General features: G+C 42.1%; 1 protein-coding gene across 1 annotated transcript in view; it reads left to right on the forward strand.

Moving 5' to 3' along the window:
• CEMIP (cell migration inducing hyaluronidase 1) overlaps positions 1–12,796 on the forward strand; it is an 89,136-nt gene extending 76,340 nt beyond the window's left edge. Inside the window, exons 24-35 of the mRNA XM_054272701.1 lie at positions 390–521; positions 2,390–2,425; positions 2,646–2,801; positions 4,219–4,399; positions 6,252–6,467; positions 7,389–7,600; positions 8,053–8,238; positions 8,947–9,151; positions 9,909–9,995; positions 10,305–10,462; positions 11,907–12,007; positions 12,617–12,796. Coding sequence (XP_054128676.1) covers positions 390–521; positions 2,390–2,425; positions 2,646–2,801; positions 4,219–4,399; positions 6,252–6,467; positions 7,389–7,600; positions 8,053–8,238; positions 8,947–9,151; positions 9,909–9,995; positions 10,305–10,462; positions 11,907–12,007; positions 12,617–12,744 — 1,798 coding nt within the window. The 3' untranslated portion in view covers positions 12,745–12,796. The remainder of the gene's footprint in view (positions 1–389; positions 522–2,389; positions 2,426–2,645; positions 2,802–4,218; positions 4,400–6,251; positions 6,468–7,388; positions 7,601–8,052; positions 8,239–8,946; positions 9,152–9,908; positions 9,996–10,304; positions 10,463–11,906; positions 12,008–12,616) is intronic.
• Positions 12,797–22,812: the final 10,016 nt, after the last annotated feature.

Raw genomic sequence — 22,812 nt, forward strand, 5'->3', positions numbered from 1 at the left:
CCAGAGTTAGGAGATAAGAATGCTCAAAAGGGAAAACAAAAGGATATTTATCTAAATAACAGGCACATGCTAAAGGATAGCAGTAAGAGATTAAAAATAAATATATCTGGAACTTCTGGGAGCAATAATAAACTTTCCATGCTTTCAGCAATATATCAGCAATACAACACCGGAATGGTGAAAGGAAACTTGGAGCAGGTCTTTACAACTGCCTTGCCTGGACCTTCCTTCCCTTGGCAGCTGGGCCTGGCCACCACAGCTTGAGCAGACACGCTACGTGGATGGAGAGTGGTCCCAAAGCTGTTCCTGAGTTACCATAAAGCAGATGTTCAGGCAGCAAGGCCACCTTCCCTCTCCAACCAACCTTTCCTCTCTCCCTCTGCTTGCAGGTACAGCCCCCACAAGGATGCTGATCCTCTGAAGCCCAGGGAACCTGCAATAATTGAGGGCTTCATTGCCTACAAGAATCAGGATCACGGGGCCTGGCTGCGAGGTGGAGATGTGTGGCTGGACAACTGCCAGTGAGTTTTGCCTTATTTCATCTCTCAGAGTTCAGTCTGGTGTTTATGGCGAGCATAGCTGTGGTTCAGACTATTTATATCACTTTGCACCTTTCATATGGCCAGGACTGAAAAGAAGATGAAATGTTAAGCCACCACAGGCATTATTTTACACAAACAAAACTTGCTTTGTCTGAGCTGAGGATGCCTCAGGTTGTTTCTCTTTGTGATGCTGATCAGCAATAAATCGTCACAATACACACACACAGATGCAAATAACTAAAAATAAAACCTATTTTTTTAAATATTAAAGATGAAGTGCTTTGAAAAGAAAACAGTGAAATGCACCACCTTTCCTGGCTCAGCCTGGTCACAGATCAGTTTTATGTGGTTCAGTAATGCTGAATAAGCAGGTACTGATGGAGCAGACATAAAACTATGCATCCCAGCAGCAAGGAAGAGTCTGGGCAAGTGTGTGTTGTGCTCTTTGAAGGCCATTTCCTGCCCTGGCCAGAGCTGATATTTTTTTTGCACTTGAAAACATATGATTTGCTGCAGTTTCTGTTTCTGAGCCAGGCCCCTGATATCAATCCTAGCAAAGAGGAGAAGAAGGAAAAAGCCCCTTTAGGAGGGGTATTGTGATAACCCTGGTGGGAATGGCTGCCACGCTGATATCTGGTGTCCAATTCCCAGCCAGAGCTGCCTTACCTTGGAGTGACCCAAACCTCCTAAAGCAGCCATGGGATAAGCTGGCAGCAGAGACCTGGTGAGAATGGGGCTGTAGCAGAACACTCACAAATGTCATATTGAGCAGTGCAGTTTGTGTTTCTTATGAGCCACAAGAATCCACCAGCTCCAGAGCCAGCAAGTGTTGTCCTCACAGATCCCCCTCGGGTCACTGGGACATTTGCATTGCTGAATATCCTTTGCCAGGGTGCTAAAACACCAAGTGCTTTATGAGTTTCCAGCAGCAAATCTCTGAGTGTGTGTGAATTGGAGGAAGCGGCCATCAAACTGTAATTGCCTTTATAGCCAGAGCCATTTCCTTTTCTATGGCTAGAATCTAATTTATGTGTGCCATTAACAGGGCCAGCGTTAATGTGGCCTGCAGGGAAGCGAGGAGGCCATAGGGTGGGAAGGGCTGCCACCTACAGACAGCAGCACAGGGAGGGATCTGCTCCCAACCACTGCCAGCATCAGTGACAGACGTGGGAGGTGATGCTGGTGTGAAGACACCATCAAGACTGACTTGAACTATCCGTTCATAGTGGCATTCCTCTAAGCAGCAGTCAAGGACCAACATCTGTGATTTATCTTATGCTGAAATTTCAGCAAAATAGAAAGATATTCTAAATTTTTTGTTATTATTTTTAATGAGGAAGCTCTGATCTCTGTATTCCTGTTGAGCAAAGAGAAGCCAAGCTGCTCTTTTTTTATCACCTTGCAAAGCTCTTTTATGGAGGCAGTTTGTGAAACATGAAGACAGGGAAACACAGTTTGTAAGGCAAAGCACCATTAAATAAAAAAATCTGGTTGGAGTAGGAGATAAGCATGATTGTTTTATCTACCAGAGAAAAGCGTGTGCTCATTAGACAAAGGGCTAAAGCTTTATCAGGCAAGTAAACTATGGCTAGTAATCACCATCTTAACCCCAGCTGGAGCAGTCAGGTGTGTGTCTGCTGCTTCATGTGATCTGCAAATTCTGCAGGATGTGCCAGAAGAGATCGTCTAAAACTGGAATGGGAACAAGTCTGGAAAAACCCAAGTCCCCCAGAGCACTGTATAGTAATTAATCCCTGCTATTCCCCACTAGTTTGCTTGTTATAGTTTGACATGACAAACCAAAGCGACCCCAAATCTCTTCTGAAGCATGTGTCTTCTCTTGGCAGGTTTGCTGACAATGGCATTGGGCTGACCTTGGCAAGGTAAGGGTGGCAGGGCTGGGCACAGGGCTGTGTGGCAGGGCTGTGTGGCAGGTCTGGGTGGCAGCGATGGGTGACAGGGATGTGTGGCAGGGATGGTTGGCAGGGCTGGGTGACAGGGCTGTGTGGCAGGTCTGGATGGCAGGGATGGGTGACAGGGATGTGTGGCAGGGCACAGGGCTGGCTGTCAGCAGCCCTTTCACCTCCAGCCCTTTCTTCCCAGCGGTGGCACCTTCCCTCACGATGATGGCTCCAAGCAGGAGATCAAGAACAGCCTGTTTGTGGGTGAGAGTGGAAACCTGGGCACGGAGACCATGGACAATGAGATCTGGGGGCCTGGGGGCCTGGATCACCGGGGCAGGACCCTGCCCATCGGCCCGTAAGTTCTGCTCAGCACATCAAAGCACTCACTCACAAATCCAGCCCAGTGTGGTTTCCCCAGCACTGCTCAGTTTAATAACCATTACACAGAAAGGATTTAATTTCATGTTTCCCAATCCCAGAGTCCTCACTGTGCAGCTGCTGCTGGCAGGTACATCCTTGCAGGCTGCCAAGACAGATCAAGCTCCTCTTTCCTTCCTTTGCAAGGGGATTTGAGAGGACAGCAAGAGTACTCTGTGCTAGCAGGGCACCTCTGGACGTGTGATCAGCAGTGCTGAGCAGTGAGCTGAGCTCCATCAGCTGCCAGGAAGGCTCACAGAAGTCCCTTCCTAGGCTTGCATGTGATCATGTGTGTGCTCAGTGCTGTTATTACTTTTTCTCCTGCAAATTAATTTGATGCCTTTGTTAGCAGTTTTGAAATGGCCAGTAAACTTCATGTGTGGCCTCCTCCTAGACCTTAGTCCTACAGATTGGTTTGCAAATGCAATGCTTTTGCTTCCTAAAAACACAGTTATCCTAACAGTAGCCCCACAGTGAGCAAACAGCTCAACTGATGCTTTTCTGCCATATTGCAGGCCTCAATTTTGTTCTCAGCAGTGATGCTGGAGACTTATTATAAACTATACCAATAATGAAAACCCATTCTGCTATGACTCTCCTAATATCCTTTATACATATGTGGACATATCTCATCTTGTATGTTGTATGCAGAAACTCAGAACAAATGCACTGGAGCAGGCAGGAATTCTCTAAGGGATCATACGAGGAAGGGACCAAATTTATTTGTCATAAGTGAAATTTGAAATGTCTTATCTCTTAAAGACCTTAAGCATCTTGTTCATTTAATTGGCAAGAAGATGGTGTCTTCTTTACCTTGCAGCTGATATCAGAAAAGGCTGATAAAGATTAATCTGCTCCTCACCTCTTCTTAGCTCTATAGATTGTAGGACTTTTCCTCATTTTCAAAAACTTTTTTTTTAATTGCACTTGATTTGCAATGCTTCTTTCCAAATCCCTTTGAAAGATGTGGTGGGACTTCTTTTAGCCCCGCCATTACTCAGCCCAAGGAGTCTGCATAGCTCTGCTGAGTTTCAGGTTTCACTGCTGCAGAACTCATTTCTGATGGCAAACACGAATTTATTCATCTTTAGCTCAGTCCTTTGGCATTGCTGTTACTTCCTTCCCTGGAGAAGTGCAGGCTAAATAAAGATGATCTGTTCAACACGAGAGAACTTGAGCTGAACTTGCAAGGATAAGAGAGCTGAAAAGAAGGGAAATCCCTTCTCTTCCAAAGCAGGAACTTAGGAGTCATCCTACGGCCTGCAAGAATTGAAAGCTCTGTGGGACTGTGCGTGTCTAGAACACATCTCCTGATGCTAATGTGCCATGACCAAGTCTCTCTGAATGCATTCCAGGGATTTCCCCATCCGAGGGATCCAGTTCTACGACGGGCCCATCAACGTCCAGAACTGCACGTTCCGCAAGTTCGCGGCGCTGGACGGGCGGCACACGAGCGCGCTCGCCTTCCGCCTCAACAACGCCTGGCAGAGCTGCCCCAACAACAACGTCACCGCCATCCGCTTCGAGGATGTGCCCGTGAGTCCCCTCCTGTCGGGATGGTTAGCTTGTCAGAATGACCCCGAGATTGTTAAAAGTCTCTTTTCCCAGCCCGGCGCTTGAAGAAGGAGTCATAGCTCTTAATTTCTCTGTCTCAAGGTTGTTTATTGTATCTTATCTATCAAAAATTTTCTCCTGTCCTGCCGAGGTCCATCCAGCAGGAAAGTCAGAGGCACTCTGCCTGCCCCCGGGGTGGTGTTATGTCTTTATACTAAAAACTACATATACAATGTTTACAATTACTTTCCAATACCTATCACCTATGTTAGACAGTGAGCTTCTACTCTAAACCAATCTGTAAGTGCCAACATCACAGCAGAAGATGGAGGCCAAGAAGGAGAAGGAGAAAGGCTGGATACGCCCAGTTCCCTCCATCTTGCCTCCTGAACCCCCATACCAAAACCCCAAAATCTACTTTCCACCCCATGATAACTTCACTAATATTCTACCTAAACTGTTGTGGCTTGCTGATCTTCATCTAAGGTTGGTAATTTGCTCCATGGGTTATAATCAAAACCACAGGTGTTTGGGGCTCTGTGCCAGGGCTTCTGAGCCCCCTGGCAGGTATCTTGGCTGTCCTGGATAGCCAGAGGAATGTCCTGGGTCCTGACACCCTCCCAGACAGCCCTCCCTGCCTTGGAGATAGAGCTGTGGGCAAAAAGCAGAAAATCTTGCCCATTGTCTTTGCCAGAAGCTTAACAACAATTAAATATGATGGGTGCAATAACAAGAAGATCCAAATGTATCCATTAGGTTTGCAGCAAAACAGATGCAGGGATTGTTTAAAAAAAAAACCTCATAGCAACAGTGAAGTGAAAATAATTTCCATTTCTGTACGGCTCAGAAACTGAAGAATCAGCCCCTCTTTATTTTCGACAGTGGTATAATATTAAAGCAACAGAAGGAAGTCTGTTCTGAAAGGCCAGACTGACCTAGAAGCAGAAAATACTGATTTTGGGGAACAGCCAGTGAAACTGAACTGATGCAGGATAATTCTGCAGCCCTGCACACCAGGGTAATTCCAGACTCCAGTTCTGTAGACATAAATGAAAGCAGAGTCCAGCCAAAAGGAGTTTGCCAAATTTTGAATTACAGTATGAACCTCTGGGTGCTGGTCTGAGCCCGTCCCGGGGCCTGTTCTTTTGAGTTATTTCTGTATTTGCCTGCACAAATACATGCTAACTGTTTCACTGAGGTTCACCTTTAGCAGCTGTTAAATCCAGCTGCCAAACATTACAAACAAATAAATAAATAAAGTGGTTGGGCTGGAATGATTTGTGTTGCCTAATTTTCAAAAAATTAGCAGGCTTGCTCACAGGTCAAGAAAAGTGCTGACCAGTGCCAAATATGATGGGAAAGGCAAAATTCCCCTAAAAGTGTTGGTTGGTCACTCTCACATTGCACAAGGCAGGCTGGTGACATTACATTTATTTATGCTGGATAAAAATATCAGTCAGAAGTTGCCTGAGCAGCCATTTCCCAGGGCTGTTTCCCACATTGGTATGACTTCACATAGCCTGGAACTTTGAAGCTGTGTTAGCAAACAATGAGTGAAGTGGCTCTTGCGAAATTGCCCTGAGTCCTGAACCTTTGTCTAGAATTTTCAAATAAACCTTCCCAGTGGTGAGGTAGAAATTGTGATTTTTATTTAGCCTTTCCCCCATGGTCAGCAGGGAAATGTGTGTCTGCTCTGCCTAACAAATCAAACACACCTTTTAAGTCAGAAAATGGGTAATTTGAGCCACTGTAGTGACCAAGGGCATCCTTTTCTTGTACTCTAAGTGATTAATTCCTTTCTGGAGATGCAAATTTGTTCCACTGTTTTGTTTAGATTACCTCAAGAGTCTTCTTTGGAGAACCTGGCCCGTGGTTCAATGATCTGGATATGGATGGTGACAAAACATCAGTTTTTCATGATGTGGATGGTTCTGTGTCAGAATACCCAGGCTCATACCTGATCAAAGAGGATAACTGGTTAATCAAGCATCCTGATTGCATTGATGTGCCTGACTGGAGAGGCTCCATCTGCAGTGGGCACTTTGCACAGGTAAGGCTGCTCACCTTGCAGTGTCATTATCACCTTGGTTTGTTTAAAAATTTGTTGGCACTTTAAAGCTTTACCTGTAGAAATGGACTTTCTTCAGAGTGCTCAGTGTTTGTTTATCAGCATGTCTGCACAGGTGGCTTTGAACATAGGAAATACTGTGGTGTATTTTCTGAAACCTTGGCCTTGGCTGCTGACAGCTCCAGCAACTTCTGCCTGAAGCCTCCTGAGAGCTCTGTGGGCATTCACAGATTAATATTCATAAATCCATGGGCCGTCAGCTGGTTATTTTTCCCTGATTTATGGAAGGAAGTGTTGCCCACAGTGTTATGGGAAATGTGCTGATGAGTTGAAATTAGACTTCAGCTTTCATGGTCTTTCATCCTGTGTGTGACTACCAAACCATTCTTCCCACCACAGGAGCCCTGAGTGCTGCTGCCATGAGACCCCTCACTTTCCTCTGCTGAGAGGGCCCGGATTTGTCTTGTGTGTTGCAACAGTTGGGGATTTTTTGTGTGCAGTGCCCCTACAGCCAATTTCTAACCACTGAGCTGGGTTTCAGGCTTCTGAAAGCCAGACAGAAGGATCCTTGTTCAGCACAAGTCAGATGTCTGAGGCAGATACTGTCCTGCTGCTGAGGGTTGCAGGGTGCTGTGGAATATCTCAGCCCTGCTGCAGCCTCTGGCACATGCACTTGAACTCAGTGGATGAGGAAATGAGCCTTTTTTTTTTTCCTGAAAACAGTTTGCTTTGTTGAAAGGGAAGCCTAAGAAATTGAACATAAGTGCACAGCCCACAGGTTCCTGCCCAGCACACAGGACATGCTCCAGCTCACATCTATTGAGTATCTGAACCTTTCACTGTAGTTCATTAAACCCTTGGTGATCTCTCTTTTTGTTTGGTTGGTTTATTTTTTCCATCCAGATATACATCCAAGCCTACAAGCCAGCCAACCTGAAAATGAAAATAATAAAAAATGACTACCACAATCACCCTCTCTACTTGGAAGGGGCTTTGAGCAAAAGCACTCATTACCAGCAGTATCAGCCAGTTGTAACTCTGAGGAAAGGCTACACCATCCACTGGGACAAGACAGCCCCTGAAGAGCTGGCCATATGGCTCATCAACTTCAACAAGTGAGTGAACTGAGTCCCAGCATTCCAGCACAATCGTGTAACTGCACATTTCTAATGGGTGAGGTCATCACCTCATGAGCTCTTCCAGAAGGAACATGCCTGTTCCAGGAAGTCCATTCAGTTCATCTTTTCATGAGCCATCTCAGGTTCCTGTTTCCTCCCCCAGGAAGCTCTGTAAGATAACTCAGTTCATTTTTGGAGGTTCAGAGCTAATTCATTCCTGGTGCATGGAAGTCACAGGTGTAGCATTCAGGAGCAGATCAGCCCTACATTGCTTAACTAACCCATGGTTATCTCTAATTTGTTTTGCATTAATCCATTCTAAACCATGAAAATTTTAACTGGACAGGAAAAAAAACTTATTGTAAATTATTTAGTTTGGCTTCTAGCATGCCCAGGAAAATAATAGTTATGTTATAACTTGTTACAATGTGGGTCTTTGCTATTTTTAGGAATGACTGGATCCAAGTAGGGTTTTGCTATCCTAAAGGGACAACATTTTCCATTCTCTCAGACATCCACAACCGTCTCTTGAAGAAAACATACAAAACTGGGACCTTCTACAGAACCTCTCAAATGGAGAAACTGGAGCACAGATACCCTACCAAAGGGTACTACTACTGGGATGAGGACACTGGGTAAGACTGCAGGCCTGGCTGGTTTGGACATTGCTGCTTTGGGAATGCTGCTGGAGCTGGGAGCTGTTTGCCTGATGCCACTAGTGGGGATTGAACCAAACCAGGAAGGTTTTCTGGGAATGTGACCAGTGTTTAATTTTCCTGGGACTCCCAGGCCTGCCAGTCATTCACAGCCTCTGCTGCACTGCCAATTACTCTGGGAAATGCTTTTCCAAGGGAATACAAATTAGAATAGGGAAAAAAAAAAAAAAAAAGACAAAAGCAAAGTGCTGACCACAAAACTTAACTGAAGACATGCACAGCCCTTATTGTTTTGAACAACTATTTATAAACACCATGACAGGGATGCACAGGAACTAAGTGCAAAGCCTGTTATTTTAAAGGATTAAAATAATGGGAAAGAAAGAAAGACCTAAAGACCTAAAATACAAAACATGTATTTCTATATATGTGTGTCACTATAGAATAGAGCTCAGAAGGTGTTCAGGTGCTCTCTGATTTTTCTGTTTCACTTTCCATGAGCTCCCTAAACCATTTCTGGGATGAGTGTTCCCTTTTATTTGCATGTGAGATGTTGGGCACTATAAAACACAGGGCCAAGGGCTGCAATGCAAATTATTGCAAACTATAGGAAAGAGTCCACCAAAACAGTATGTTTTTGCACAAAATATTTGAAGGATGTTTTGGATTTTTTTTTCCTGCCTGCAGGTTGCTGTTTCTGAAACTCAAAGCTCAAAATGAGAAGGAGAAGTTTGCTTTCTGCTCTGTAAAGGGCTGTGAGAGAATAAGAATCAAAGCTGTGATCCCAAAGACAGCTGGTGTCAGCGACTGTGAGGCCACAGCCTACCCCAAGTACATTGAGACACCAATAGTGGAAGTGCCAATGCCAAAGAAGCTCTCCAGTGCACAACTGGTAAAACAGCTGATTTCTTATCACATAATCACTGCTCATGTAAATCTGGCATATATTGAGCCCACAGATTTAGAAAAACTTTGTGCCAGGGTCGGCATATGCTGTGCCTGATTTTCTGGAATGTTTCAGGCAGGTGAAATAATATGAAACAGATTTTTGCAATGTGTGGAGAGCCACTGCAAGCTCTGTGCTTGTTCTTTTGGGGCTCTGATGTGATGTGCTGTTCTTGAAAGCACAGGGTGAAAACTGATGGGCTGGAAGACAGATTGGTCCAGTGAATGTGATTTTGGAGCCTCCAGCTCCTCCAAGCTGTAAGGACAGCAGTGACACACAGGGGACTGAACAGTAAAGCTGAATTATTCTCATTTATATAATGCATAACACAGTCTCCAGTATCCAGTCTTGTTCTGGGGGAGGAAGTGGGGTATTTATCTGTTATTTGGGTTTTTTCACTCATTGCCTTTGAAACAGGAATACACAGCAAAGCCTTGGAGAATTATGTGTCAGTTCTGCAAAGTAAGAATCACTCTGCCATTCAGTGAAACAGCTTAACTGGTGACAGGATGAGCAGAGAGGTTACCATTGTGCCCAGTTTCATTAGCAATTTAATTTGGCAGGTCAGTGCTTATTATGTAGCTTCCTTGTTGATTGAATTTCAGGGTTTGAAATGTTTTCAATTAAAATGCAGCATTCAGGTAATGGACATTCTCACATAGAAAATCTGCTGGCTTTTTTTTGTTTGTTTTTTTGCAAATAGAAGACCAAGGACCACCTAATTGAGGTGAAAATAGAAACTTACAAGAAACAGTACTTCCACCTGAGGGATGACTTTGCATACATTGAGGTGAGCAAATCCTCTCAATGAAATTAATGGGGTGCAGTTCTATACCACTTGCTTAATCTTCATGGAAAAATTACTTATAAAGTTACCATGGAGAGTTGAATTCGGGTAATTTCTGCTTTGCATTTTGGGGGAAATAAAAAAGGGGTGTATCTTCTCCTGATAGGCAGGATAGCAGATCTCAGAGAGCTGGAATTCTGCCCTTTGAGGCAAAGAGCAGTCCTGTGACTCAACAATGTCAGTGCTTCTTACAGGTGGTTTTTTGCAATTGTTTTGCTGTGAGAGATGAAGAATGTTTTTCCCCCTGCCCAGGTTGATGGTGTCAGGTTTTTCCTCACTGAAGAGGGAATCCAGCTGGTAGTGATTGATGGACACCATGGAAAAGTTGTTGATCGAGTGACATTCAAAAACTCCATCCTACAAGGAATCCCAGCACAGATAGAGAATTATGTCAACAACATCAAAGATCAGTGAGTAAATAATCTGTTCTCACTGAGGTGCAATGTACAAGAATGCTGCATAACACTCATCTTTTTCTTGGATTTTATCACCCAACATGGGCACATGTTGGATTTTATCACCCAACAGCAGAGCAATACACCCAGTGTATTTTTGTGCCTGATGGCTCCAAAAGAGCCCAAATGTGTGCAGGGCATGCAGGCAGCAGCAGGATGCACTCTTTGATTCAGGGACTGATTGAGCCCTAGATAATGTGCAGGGCTGCATGTGATTAATAAACTGCAGAGCTACATTTATGTTGTGGGTTATAGACAAATTGCAGAATTAAATTCACAAAGCACTGATCCATACACATGCACACAGCTTGCATTTTTTTACTGCATGTATACTTTCTCAAATTGCAGGTAATTCTACTAATAAAATACATTCCCCTTTGCACATTCCCTGCCCAGGCCAAAAGGCTGGATTAGTTTGTATTTTAAGTATGGGCAGCCAGAAATGAAGAGTTTTGGAAATAAGTTTTAAGTAGCCAAGAGATGTTCCTGCATCTTGGAGGACAATGGCTTCTTCTGCTGGAGGGAGAATTGGAACCACATCAGAAACCCCAGTAACCAAAGGGGTTGTTCCCACATTAGCTTGTGGAGTGCTCGTGGGAAGTGAATATATTTAATTGTTATTAAATCTGTTTGGAAATCTGATTTATTAAAAATATGAGTGCTTTGTTGACAAATGATCTGAAATAGCTGTGGGCAGATTGACAGGATATTGTTCTGGCATTTACTCTAGAGACTTGGGGGAAGCTTGAGCAGAGTGCCATGCAGGTGCAGGCAAATGTGTTTCTGTTGTCTTAAATAATTCTAGAGGTTTCAAAAATCACATCACATAGTTACTTCAGGGAAGCATGGTAATTTTTCACTTTTTTTTATATAAAAAATAAGTAGTCTTTTCAGAGAGGCCATCATCCTGCTTTACAAAACTCCCAATTCTGGCTAAGTCCAGTTCCTGATCAGAAATAGTAGTAATAATATTAACAAACTTTTTAAAGAGAAGCACACTGAAGGGAACAAAAAAGTAAGGTCAACAAAAATCTCAGGGAAGTGAATTTATTCAGGTTTAATCTGCTAATGAAAGAACAAGAAATCTCTTGAGACTTGCTAAGGGCATCCCAGGGAGAAGATGGGTTTCTCTGAGCAAAGCAGGATGGAACTGCAGGTTGGAAATATTTAAATCATCCTAGAAAGCCAGGTTTAAAAATAAAAAAAAAAATTACTTTTGTCTGCTTTCTAATGGGTTTTGCATGACTGGAAAAATAATCTATGACCAAACTGTTGGAAAGCATTGAGAAGCATTAAAACTGAAGCCACACAGAGGCAGGATTTACCAGTGCTCAGGACAAACAAGAGAGGAAGGTGTTCTGACTCTTCACCCATTTACACACCTCTTTGTTTCCTTCAGCTCCATAGTGCTGGTGACATCTAAAGGAAGATTCATTTCAAGAGGACCATGGACTAAAGTACTGGAGAAACTTGGAGCAGGAGAGGGTTTTAGGTTAAAAGGTAACCAGCTTTTAAACACTCATTTCTAACCTCCCATTATTCCAGAAAAGGGACCGTTTTTCTGCTTCTAAACTTTGCCTAGCTTGTTTCTATCAGCATGTGCTCAAACATCCTGGAACCAGTAATTAATTTATTCAGAAAGGTTGCATCCACTGCAGCTTTGGTTAACATGCTCCATTTAAAACTGTAAATAGAAAAAACACACTGGCAGCTTTTCTTAGAAGTAAATAATTTAGGGGATTTGATTTTCCAGATTAAGTTTAGATAAAAAGACCTTTTAATAATAAAAATATTGAGCCTTTTCACCCACTATGCCCCAAACCAGGATTTTTTTACTTGTTTGAACTTGTTTTTAGCTGATTTTCTCTTGAAACATTCTGACTTGATGGCACAAAGCATGTTGATTTCAGAGCATCACATACTGCATTAGAATACAGCTCCACGTGCACATTGCTGCAATCAGCTCTAGGAGCTTTAGGGATGATTCCATCTGTGTGTGTGTGTGACACACGTGGCTTCTGTGCACCTTCAGCCCTCCAGCCATGAGGTGTGGCAATGCACACAGGTGGGTTTCTGGCACACTCCAAATATGTTTGCTCTGATTTGCAGAAAAAATGGCTTTTGTGGGCTTCAAAGGCGGCTTCCGCCCCGTCTGGGTGAGGCTGGCCACCAGCGAGGACTCAGCTAAAATCTACCAAGCGCTGCCCATTCCTGTGGTGAAGAAAATGAAGTTATGAGGACACCCTGCTGTGCCTGCTGGCTGTCAGCACCGCCCTGTGGGATGGATGGACGGACAGACGACTGACCGCTCTGCGCAGGCCTCGCCCGCCTGCATCGCCAGTGTAGCATTTTGTTGTTGTTGTTGCTGTTGAAAAAGAAATCTCACTGTAAGTAGTAGAGTGGCCACACGTGACGAAGAAGAGCCACATGTGTGACCGGCGTGTGCTCGGGGCTGGCCAGGCCGGGCTGGCTCAGGGGGCACTGAGCGAGGCCTGGGCTGTTCCTGCAGGCCCTGCTCCTGGCACAGACTGATCCTGGTGCTGCCTCTTGAAGGGGAGCTCTTGGTCTGAAGACCATCAAGGATTGTTTCTTCCACCATCCTCTCTGAAGACCATCAAGGGTTGTTGCTTCCACCATCCTCTAAATTGACTTTTCCTTTTCTGTAGTGCAACTAGCTGCTCGCGTAGACATGGGATGTCAGTTCAAAGACTGGTTGACAATCGGGTTTGAGTGATTTCCTGGATGCTGGGAAGTGTAACTGGACAGTAAGCACTTCCCCATAAGCTTCTGTGAGGTTGGATCAAGCTCTTTTGGGGTGTGTGTTGTACATGCAGCCCACGGCACATAGCTGGGGAAGAAATGACAGAAGGAGTGGACAAAACATGCCAGCAGAGACTGATGGAACCACCTATTCCTGCTTCCTCAGAAAACTGCGTTTTTCCTATGGATCAAGGTGTTTTAATAGTGGCTGTGCAAATATGAAATTTTCCTTCAACAAACAGCTGCAGGCTAGAAGGAGAGCAATGTTAATTAGCACATGTATTTTCTCAGCCTTTCCCATTCAGCCTTTCCCTCTGTATTACAACATCCAGAATCAGTTTATGGTTGCCAGCTAATGCCATCCCAATTCAAGGCTTCCAATTTTTGACTAGGAATACTGGGACTCATCTTATTCAGCATCAAATAGGGTGAGCTGCCCTTGCCTTTCCCAGGACATCAGAGGGAACAGGATCAGACTGCTCTGCTGTGTTTTACTTTCTGGTCCTGTCTTCAGGCTTAAGATATTGTGTCCTGGTCCTCCCGTGAGGGTTACATGAGATCTGGATGAGATCTTTCCAGGTGGCTGAAGAATTAAAGTGGGAATCCTAATGCACTAGTTGGATGTCTTGTACACCCTTTCCCCCTGCTTCAAACAAAGACCTGGGTAATGATGGCAGATCAGAGTGGATCAGGACTTTACAGGGGCATCTCTTGAAGGTGGAATGTTAAAATTATCTTGTAAAATACTGAAGCGTTTCTGGTGTTCAGTGATATTTCTGTCAGTTGCCCCAAAATATCACACAGGCGTTTCTGGAGGCTGTGGCTGTTCTTAGAAATCGGAGGGCAGGGGGGAAGTGTGAAAGACATCATGACAAGCTTTTAAAGAATGTCAATCTTGCCAGTAAGACTTGGGTTTATTTCCCCACTTTATCTCTGCCTGTCACCACTGCCACATAAATTATTCCAGTTGCTGATGGCTGCTTTGTTTATTAATTAGATTTTTCTTTTTCCCCACAGTATCAAAAATGCTACCTTGAAATTAGACTAAAAAGCAAGGATTTTGTTTGTCATTCCAAAGGCTGTGCAGATACTGCTTTAGATAAGTTGCTCTGATTGTTAAAGCAAGCATGAACAAAATTTAAATATACTGTAGGTTACATTCCACTCAAGCCTCTCCTGGGTTTTGAAACTGGAAATGTTCTTTTCAGTCTTACTACAAAATTGTTTTGAATTCACTGTATGTCATGTGTATTGTATTTAACAAAGAAAAAAAAAAAAAAAGAGCCAAGTGCTCCCTCCCAGCTTCCCAACAAGAGTCTGGTAATGAATGCTCCTTAGGCATTTGTGCTGTTTGCAGAGTGAATGGGCAACATTTGTAAAAGGCAAATGAGCTGGGTTGTTTATTCCTGAAAATTCTTATGATAGTTTGGGGATTTTGTAAGTTATTCCATGAAAGAGTCAGTCTCACTGGTGTTTCAACCGTGATCATCCAAAACGTTTATCTGATGTCCCACGATGGCCACAGCAGTGCCAGATCCATGAAGTCAAGGGAAGAGACTAACAGGAATTCCCCTGGGTCTGTCAGTTTGGGTTGTCTGAACCTTTTCCCTGCCCTGAGCCAGTGCTGTTGATTGCAGCAGTTTTGGTGGAACACATTTGCTTCCAGAAGATGGACCAAAGCAGGAATATTTCCTTCATAAACACTTAGCAGAGGATGGGCAGGACAGCCAGGCTTGGGATGTGCCTGGAGTGGGGTTTGCTTTGTGCTGGGGTTGCCCTCTGCAGTGCTCCACTGGCCATGGCTATTATCCCTCTCCTGCCCTTTTTCTTAAGAGTGTAAACACCCAGGAGCATCCCACCAGGTGGGTCTGTCCCCTGGACTGCTTTGTTCAGCTTGTTTCCTTTGTGCTGAAGTGTAGCTTCTGATTTTGCTGTTTTGGGACTTCTCAGGGTGAAAGCATAAGACTTGGCTCTAGGAAAAACATTTTTCTTTTCCTTTCCTAAAAAGATCTCGCCTTATTAAGAGAGAAAACTTCAGCAGCTTGTGCTGTGATGCTGAGCCTGGCAGGTGGGGCCTGTTTTGGAGCTGGGGAGGGCCCTCTGCTGTGAATTCCTGCAGGGAATCAATCACACAGCCAGTAGAGCATCCTGGCTGTGTGCAGGGAAATGCCCAGGGCTCCTGGTGAGAGGTGACATCCTTGCGTCCTGTGGAGACAGAATGGAGCCTGCTGCCATCCCCAGTCACAAGAGCTCTGTGCCAAGTGACTCCTGCTCAGTCTCTGGCAGTTCTAGAAGCTGCAGTGCACACTCTGACCAGTGAATTCCCCAATTCTCATCCCCTGCACGTGCTGCAGTGACCCTCTCTGTAAGGTCTTATTACTGCAGATGTTTCCATGTTTGCCTGCACAGTTGCCATTGGTGGAGTGGGGTTTTTTTTGATTGCATTTTGTTTGTTTGTCTCTGTTTGTTTGGATGTTTGGGTTTTATTGCCTCTGTTCAGTTGCTTGTTTTACCTGTCACCGAAACAGCTGGTCCTTTTTCGGAGTTAGATGTTTGTACATTTTCTTATAGACTTTCCAATGAAAAAAAAAAAAAGATATATTTTCTATTAATTTATTACAATGGCACTAAGACAACTAAATTGCAGACATATGAAGCATTTTTACTGGAGTTGAGCATTGTCCAGTTTGTTAAGGAGGTTGGCAATGTGTCTTTTCTGATAATCTGCTTTGCACTTGAAAGCTCTCTATGTCCACAGACCGTGGTGGTGCATTGACTGTCGGGTTTATGATGACAAGAGCTCTTGGGACGTCGTTTCCAAAAGATTGTGGCTTACAACTGAAATAACACGTAGTTGTTTGGAGTACACAATGTTTATCAAAATAAATATTCCGTGCAAATTTCTTATTTTATTTTTGTCTCCCTACTTATTTCAAAAGACAAACCCAAGGGGCCAAGCAGTCCCTGTGTGCATTTGTTGGCCAGTCCACACAGACCACAGCACCTTTCACTGCTTGGTCACAGCTGCAGGATCTGAGAGAGGGGGACGGGAAGGGAAGGAGATGGGAATGGGAAGGGGGATATTGCAGCCATGAAAAGGCCTGTATTTGGGGCACAGTGGGGTGACAGGCCAGGAAAATGTAAATGCACCCAACTCTAGGGACTCAAAAGGAGATTTGAAGAGGGTTCCCTCCACCTCAACTTCTGCCAGGACACAGGGAGAAATCACTGCTGCCCTGTGTGTGTGTGTGCATATGTATCTGTGCGTTTGGGACCAGGGATGGCTGACTAGATCTGTTACCTAAGATCAAAAAACATAAAAATACAATTTTTTTCATAAACTATAACATGATTTAATATTTAGATTACATTATAAAGAGAATATAAATTATTAAAAGAATATTATAGACTAGAAGAGAATGGAATAGTTTATCTTGGAAAAGACCCCTAAGGTCGTTGAGTCCAACAGTCATAACCAAACATTCCAAGGTCCACTGCTAAACCATGTCCAGAAATGCCACTTTATAATATATTATAATTTATTATATTATATAAAAGATCATAAATATAATATAATATAGTATTATATTATATTATATTATATTATATTATATTATATTATATTATATTATATATTATAATATATAATATATATTATATATTAAGTAAAATATCATAATATATAATATATTAAATATAATATTATGCATAATTACATTATGTAATATATAAAATACATATTTTATATATTATTATTTATATGTTATATAATATTTATATATAATATATAATAGAGTATAATATCATGTATATAATTATAAAATATATTATTATATATTATTATATTATATTATATATTATTATATTATATTATATTATATTATATTATATTATATTATATTATATTATATTATATTATATTATATTATATTATATTATATTAATAATTTTTCTATATTTTTAGCCGGAGCAGGCCGTTCCCTGTGCGCGGGCGCCCTCTGCTGGCCCCGGCCGGTCTCGGCTCCCGGCGCTCCCGGTCCCGACCGAGCCCTGATGTTCCTGCGAGCCTCTCCCGGGCACCAAGGGCCAAACGGAGCTGTCACCGCTCCTGCTGCCATCTGCAGGGTGTAGGGATGCTCCCTCCGCTGCCTCACAGAGCTTTGGTTATTCTCCCCAGCGCTGTGGAGCACAGCAATGTCTGTCTGTCCCTGTCCCCAGATTTAGCGCGGTTTATGCAGCGCTTGCGGCCTTTGGGAGCAGCCGGCCCATCACTGTGTCCCGGCTTTCTCCGCCTGGATCCCAGAGCTCTCTCAGGGGCTGTTCTGCCACTCCCCTTCTGAGCACAGGATGGGGAGGCATGTGCACAAAGCAGGGCTGCAGCCACACCTTTCCTCCTTCACAGAAACCCTCCAGGAGCTGCTCCCTGTGCCGCTCCCTCAGTGCAGAGCTGAACCCAGCCCGTACCTCACTGAATAACCTCAACAACAAGGCAATAATAACCTTGACAAAACGGCAGCGAGAGCTGCAGCGCTTTGCAAACGGATCTATTCACAATTTCACAGTGTAAGGCTCAGCTGGAGTGTGTCAGCACTGTCAGGACATGGGCAGGGGCCTGTGATAAGGGAACAGTGACAGGATTCAACAGGAAATTGCTCAGGAGGAAGCCCCCTACAAATAATTCTCTCTCTTCCTTTGCCAGAGGTGTAATGTGAGATCACAATGAAATTACCAGCCCCACCATAACCCCATCTCCTCTCCTCCTGGGTTGGTGTAGGATTAGTACAGGATAATGTTTCTTAAAGCACAGACACCTCGCCTGAAAGCAAAGGGCCTGCCAGCTGATAGCAACACCTAAGGAAATAAATGCAGCTCATTTATTTCTGCTTTCCTGTAGAAAGCTCCAGTATTCATGTGCTACAGCTCTGTCTCTTGAACACAAACTGCTCTGATTACAAATCTAAAGTTGATTTTCTCATCCCAGAAAGTAAAGCTGTCCTGGCTTATCACTGCTGCCAGAATTAACAACACGGCTGAAATAATTTCAGGCCTTAGTTGGGTTATCTGAGCACTGAGCAATATGGCTTAAATTCTGATGTTATGTGGGAACAGAGGCTGAGAGGAGTGGTGATAAAAAGGAAAGTGGTCTTGCCCTCATTAGGTTGCACAGCTCATTAGTTCACAACAAACTAACTGGTACCCACATTAAAGGCAAGACAGTTGTTTTTTCAAGATCTTGTGCTCAACTGCTGTCTGAAATGCGGAAGCATTTGCATGTCTGTGCTTCCATTAAGGTCCTGGCAACTGCATCCTATTATAAGTGCAATTATCTAAAGTCCACCCAGTGATTAATATGCTGTACAGCACCTGAAAGGCAGCAGCTGACTGTCAAGGGTTGGCAAGGCACAGGGTATGGCTGTGGATACAACTGGCAGGATGAATAATAAAGTACTCATATAAAAGTCTCATGTAATTTCACATATGTACTATTTTGGACACTTCTGAAATATCATTTTAGATGAGGGGATGAAAACGGACTCATTTCTAAAGTTTTTGCAAAAAGAAGTTGAATGAAATGAAGTTGCAGGAAGGACAAGTTAAAAAGAATCCCAAATATACAAGATGGTCTTCAGGCATGAATCTCAGAAATAATAGCAATTGTCACATAAATATAACTACTAAACCTTTTTGTTTATTTTTATATTCACTCAGCAAGAGCTCAACCATGACCTTGTTTTCAATCTTGCACTACAATTATTCGTGTACAATTCAGTCTTCCTTACTAGAGAGAAAACCTTATTATATATAAATTATATATATATATATTTTATATATAATATAAACTATATATATATATATATAAAATATATATATAGTTTATATCTATACAAACTATAGGTTATAGTAAGATCCAGGTCACTTCATGGTGCTGTTCAATCCTTGCACCTTGCAAAGCAAATTCCAGGGCCCTGCTGTTCACCTCTTTCCAATGCACACAGAGCCCTGATGACATGTAACTCTGCCACCAATTAAGGCAGCCAACTAATTTAAATATTAATGATTTAATGAGCGCTCGGTGCTCTGGTCAGTGCCTCCCACAGAACTGGTGGGCAGGGTGCCAACACCAAAGTCCAGCCTCTGTTCAGACACAACTGATTAAAAAACCTGATTAAAAAACCTTTAAAAGCAGCAGATGTTACAGGCAGTAGAAACAGGCCCACAGTTTCTTTTAGAGGTACCAATAAATTATCTAAGGGGAAAAAAGTTTGGGTTCTAAACTCCATGAATTAGAGCATTGCAGTTGCTCTTCTGCAAAAAACAAAGATGTCTCTTGTCCCACTTCAACAGAAACACAATTCTGGAGGAAGAAAGAAAAAAAGTTCTGTTTCTGAGAAGTTGTAGCCTTTGTCCATAAAATGGGGAAAAGACTGAAGCTCTAACTGTCCCCTCCCAAAATACCAATGTCTATGTAATAATAAAAAATAAATGAATAAATGAATAAATAAATAAATAAATAAAATACCTATTAAAAATAATTATTACCATTATTACTGTTAATTTAAATGATGTTTAACATATCTGGTTTTCCTATCACACTGATATAATGCCACTGGCAACCCAGCCAGTATCAGCACTGATCTGTTGAGTAGCATCACACCAAAAAGGAACAAAGCATTTCCCATCTGTCCCTGGCTAAAGGCTGGCACTGTGCAATTCCTGATTGTTGTGTGTTACAGCAGCTTTTTAAATGCTAATCAAAAACTGCTCCAGAGCCACAGTGTCCAACCCCCTCCACCACCTGACTGCTGCAGGAGAAAAAATACCATCATCCAAAAATCCAAGTGGAGTGATTTTTCTTCTTTTCCTTTCTGGCAATTTGGTACTACCTGAATTCAATGGGATTTGTACTGTTAAAGGGGTACAGTATAAAAGATAAAAAATAGTGATATTCAAAAATAATTCATTTTATCCACTCTAAGATAAAATATTCATTTCATTCAATATCTTCGAATAAGAACTACCAAATAGCAGGGTATGATGGACCTAGTAGGATGGCAATCTTAATAAAGAAAAACATGACAGTACCAATGAATTAGGCATTTTAAAACCAGAGGCATCCCCTCTATTTAGTCACTAAGTTCTTTGAATTTCTATAAATATCCAATGTAATTTAAAATAAAAGCTCTGGAAAAGGCAGTGTTACTCCCTGATTCAAAAAGGAAATGAGCCACATGTAAAAGAATGGAAAGTCTTACCAGCAACGCATGGAGAACAGTAGCCAAATATCAGATAAAAGTAGGTTTTTCCATAGCTTTACAAAATGGTGTTTTAATTTATGATTTCCTTTTTGGGACAAAACTGAAAGAGCTCAGGAACAGTGACAGAAAAGTAGATTCTCTTAGAAGTCAGGGCTGACCTGACTGTTCAGAGAAGTGCTTTGACACCTCTAAGTTAAGATCAGAAATCCTGTTGTAGTTTGTGTCAGAGCAGTTTGAAGAAAAACCCAAATCAACAAAACTCAGAATATTTTTTCCAGTATTTTATTACATAAAAAATTGATTGTCCATAGGAAATTCTTCACAAAGTGCAACCACATCCTGTGTAGCATCACTGACAAACTGTTTTTTCTGAGTAGGACAGCTGGGTTAAAAATTTAACAGTAACTCAGAAAAGTTAGTTCTAGCACTAGAACAGAGAAGCCACTATGCTGGGAGGAGAAAGGCAGCAGATGTTTCACTGTCATGAAAACAGATGATTTTCCATGTACCTCTGTATAGAACTGGAAAATAAAAAGAAAATAATAAGAGCTATAATTACCACCCTACAGGTTGAAATTTGTTTTAAAGGAGGTATCTCAATGTCCTGTATGTGGAACCAAAAAATCTGTTATTGAAAGCCTGATAAGCCTCCAAAGAAGACTTCATCTCCTGAGGTGAAGGAGATGGAACATTCCTGTTACATAAGTCCATGGAATATTTCTGGACTTATGTAACTTTTTGAGGATATTAATTTAGATATATATATATATAAATATATATATATATGTATTCATGTGTGTGATAGGGTTTGGGCTTCTTAACTCATCACCAAATATTTAATTATGTAATGCTGTCCCAGGACAAGTGCAACTCTCTCAAAGACTTTATCAGTTTTAAAAGGCAATTCAGGTTGCTGTTGAGTAATGAACTGTGATAGCAGAGAAAGACTGGATGGGGTAAAGCAGCCAGACTGCCATATTACACTTACTGGTATATTTCAGTATTTGTTTAGTGTAAAGCATGAAAAAGAGAGAAGAAAAATGGAAGAGTAAAATAAATTTATTTTGTGAAGGCAGCATTTTGTGTTTTATATCAAAAAGCAACTGTCATCACACAGATGAAAACCTAAAAAAAAAAACAAATGAAAAAAACCACCCAAACACTTTGAAATTTGATTAAGCTTTGTGGCACAAGACCCACCTGCATTTGGCATGGGAAACTGACCCAGAAACAACCAACCAAAAAAAAAAAGTCAATTGGCTGGTTCAATTTCAACAAAGCCCCTTTTAACTACAAAGGGGAAAGACCCAATCTACTGTAAATGTAGGTTTATGAATGACTGAAGTACCTGTACTCAAAAGCTGGGCTATAGCTATAGTGTAGTAATTGTTTCTCCAACAGTCTGAAACCCAACCTGATCAAAAAGGAAATAACATTAGGAGGAATACAAAACTGCACTTCCACGTATTTCTGATCAAAATCTGAACTGTCACCTCTATACCATACCTTTGAAAAGCAAAAAGTCATTAATATTTTATTTTTATAGTTTCATCTGACCTCTGTTCTTTCCTTGAGATGAGAAGCAGTATTGTTTATAAAAGGTGGTGCTAATCCAGATGATAAATTAGTTATGCACAAAAATTGGACTGCACAGCTCGACTATCCAAGTATCACTGAGACTCTTCTCAACTCTGCTGCACATCTGCATTAGTAGAATAGAAAAGGTAATAGTTAATCCTGAAGAAAAAAAAGTTAATTTTCCACTCAAACAGGTACAGACCTGTTTAATGAAGTGTAGCTGCAAAGGTTTCTTTAATCTAAATTCATACAGATATAATTAAAATTAAATAAAATGAATCAACTAGAACCTTCATCAACATCATTTAGTCCTTAGATACAGAAACCAAAGATGAGCTAGTCTGCCTCTTGAATACATAACCAAATGCAGATCTATTTAAAAGGTTTTACTACTCCTCAAAACAAGTAAGTTTAGTGACATCTTTTATTTTAGAACAAGGACTCAGTTACAGTTTCATACTTTTGATACTGAAGTATTCCACAAGATCAACCATTATGGTTCAATTAGGACTTTTTATCCAAGACACTTGGATTTTAGCACCTTAAAAAAAAAAGTAACACCATACCAGTATTGAATGAAGACAGCTGGTACTGTGCTCATCCTCTGCAAAATGATGTGGACCACACTACTCGGTGCCTTTTGTCCCTAACTGGTAGTAAGGCAGAAGGGAAACAATTCTAAGCAAAGCATTTGACTGAATAGCATCTGAG

Source organism: Melozone crissalis, unplaced genomic scaffold (genome assembly GCF_028551555.1).
Source record: "Melozone crissalis strain CALT ecotype California unplaced genomic scaffold, PUWL_Pcris_2 ptg000014l_1, whole genome shotgun sequence".
In the NCBI taxonomy this organism is placed as follows: domain Eukaryota; kingdom Metazoa; phylum Chordata; class Aves; order Passeriformes; family Passerellidae; genus Melozone; species Melozone crissalis.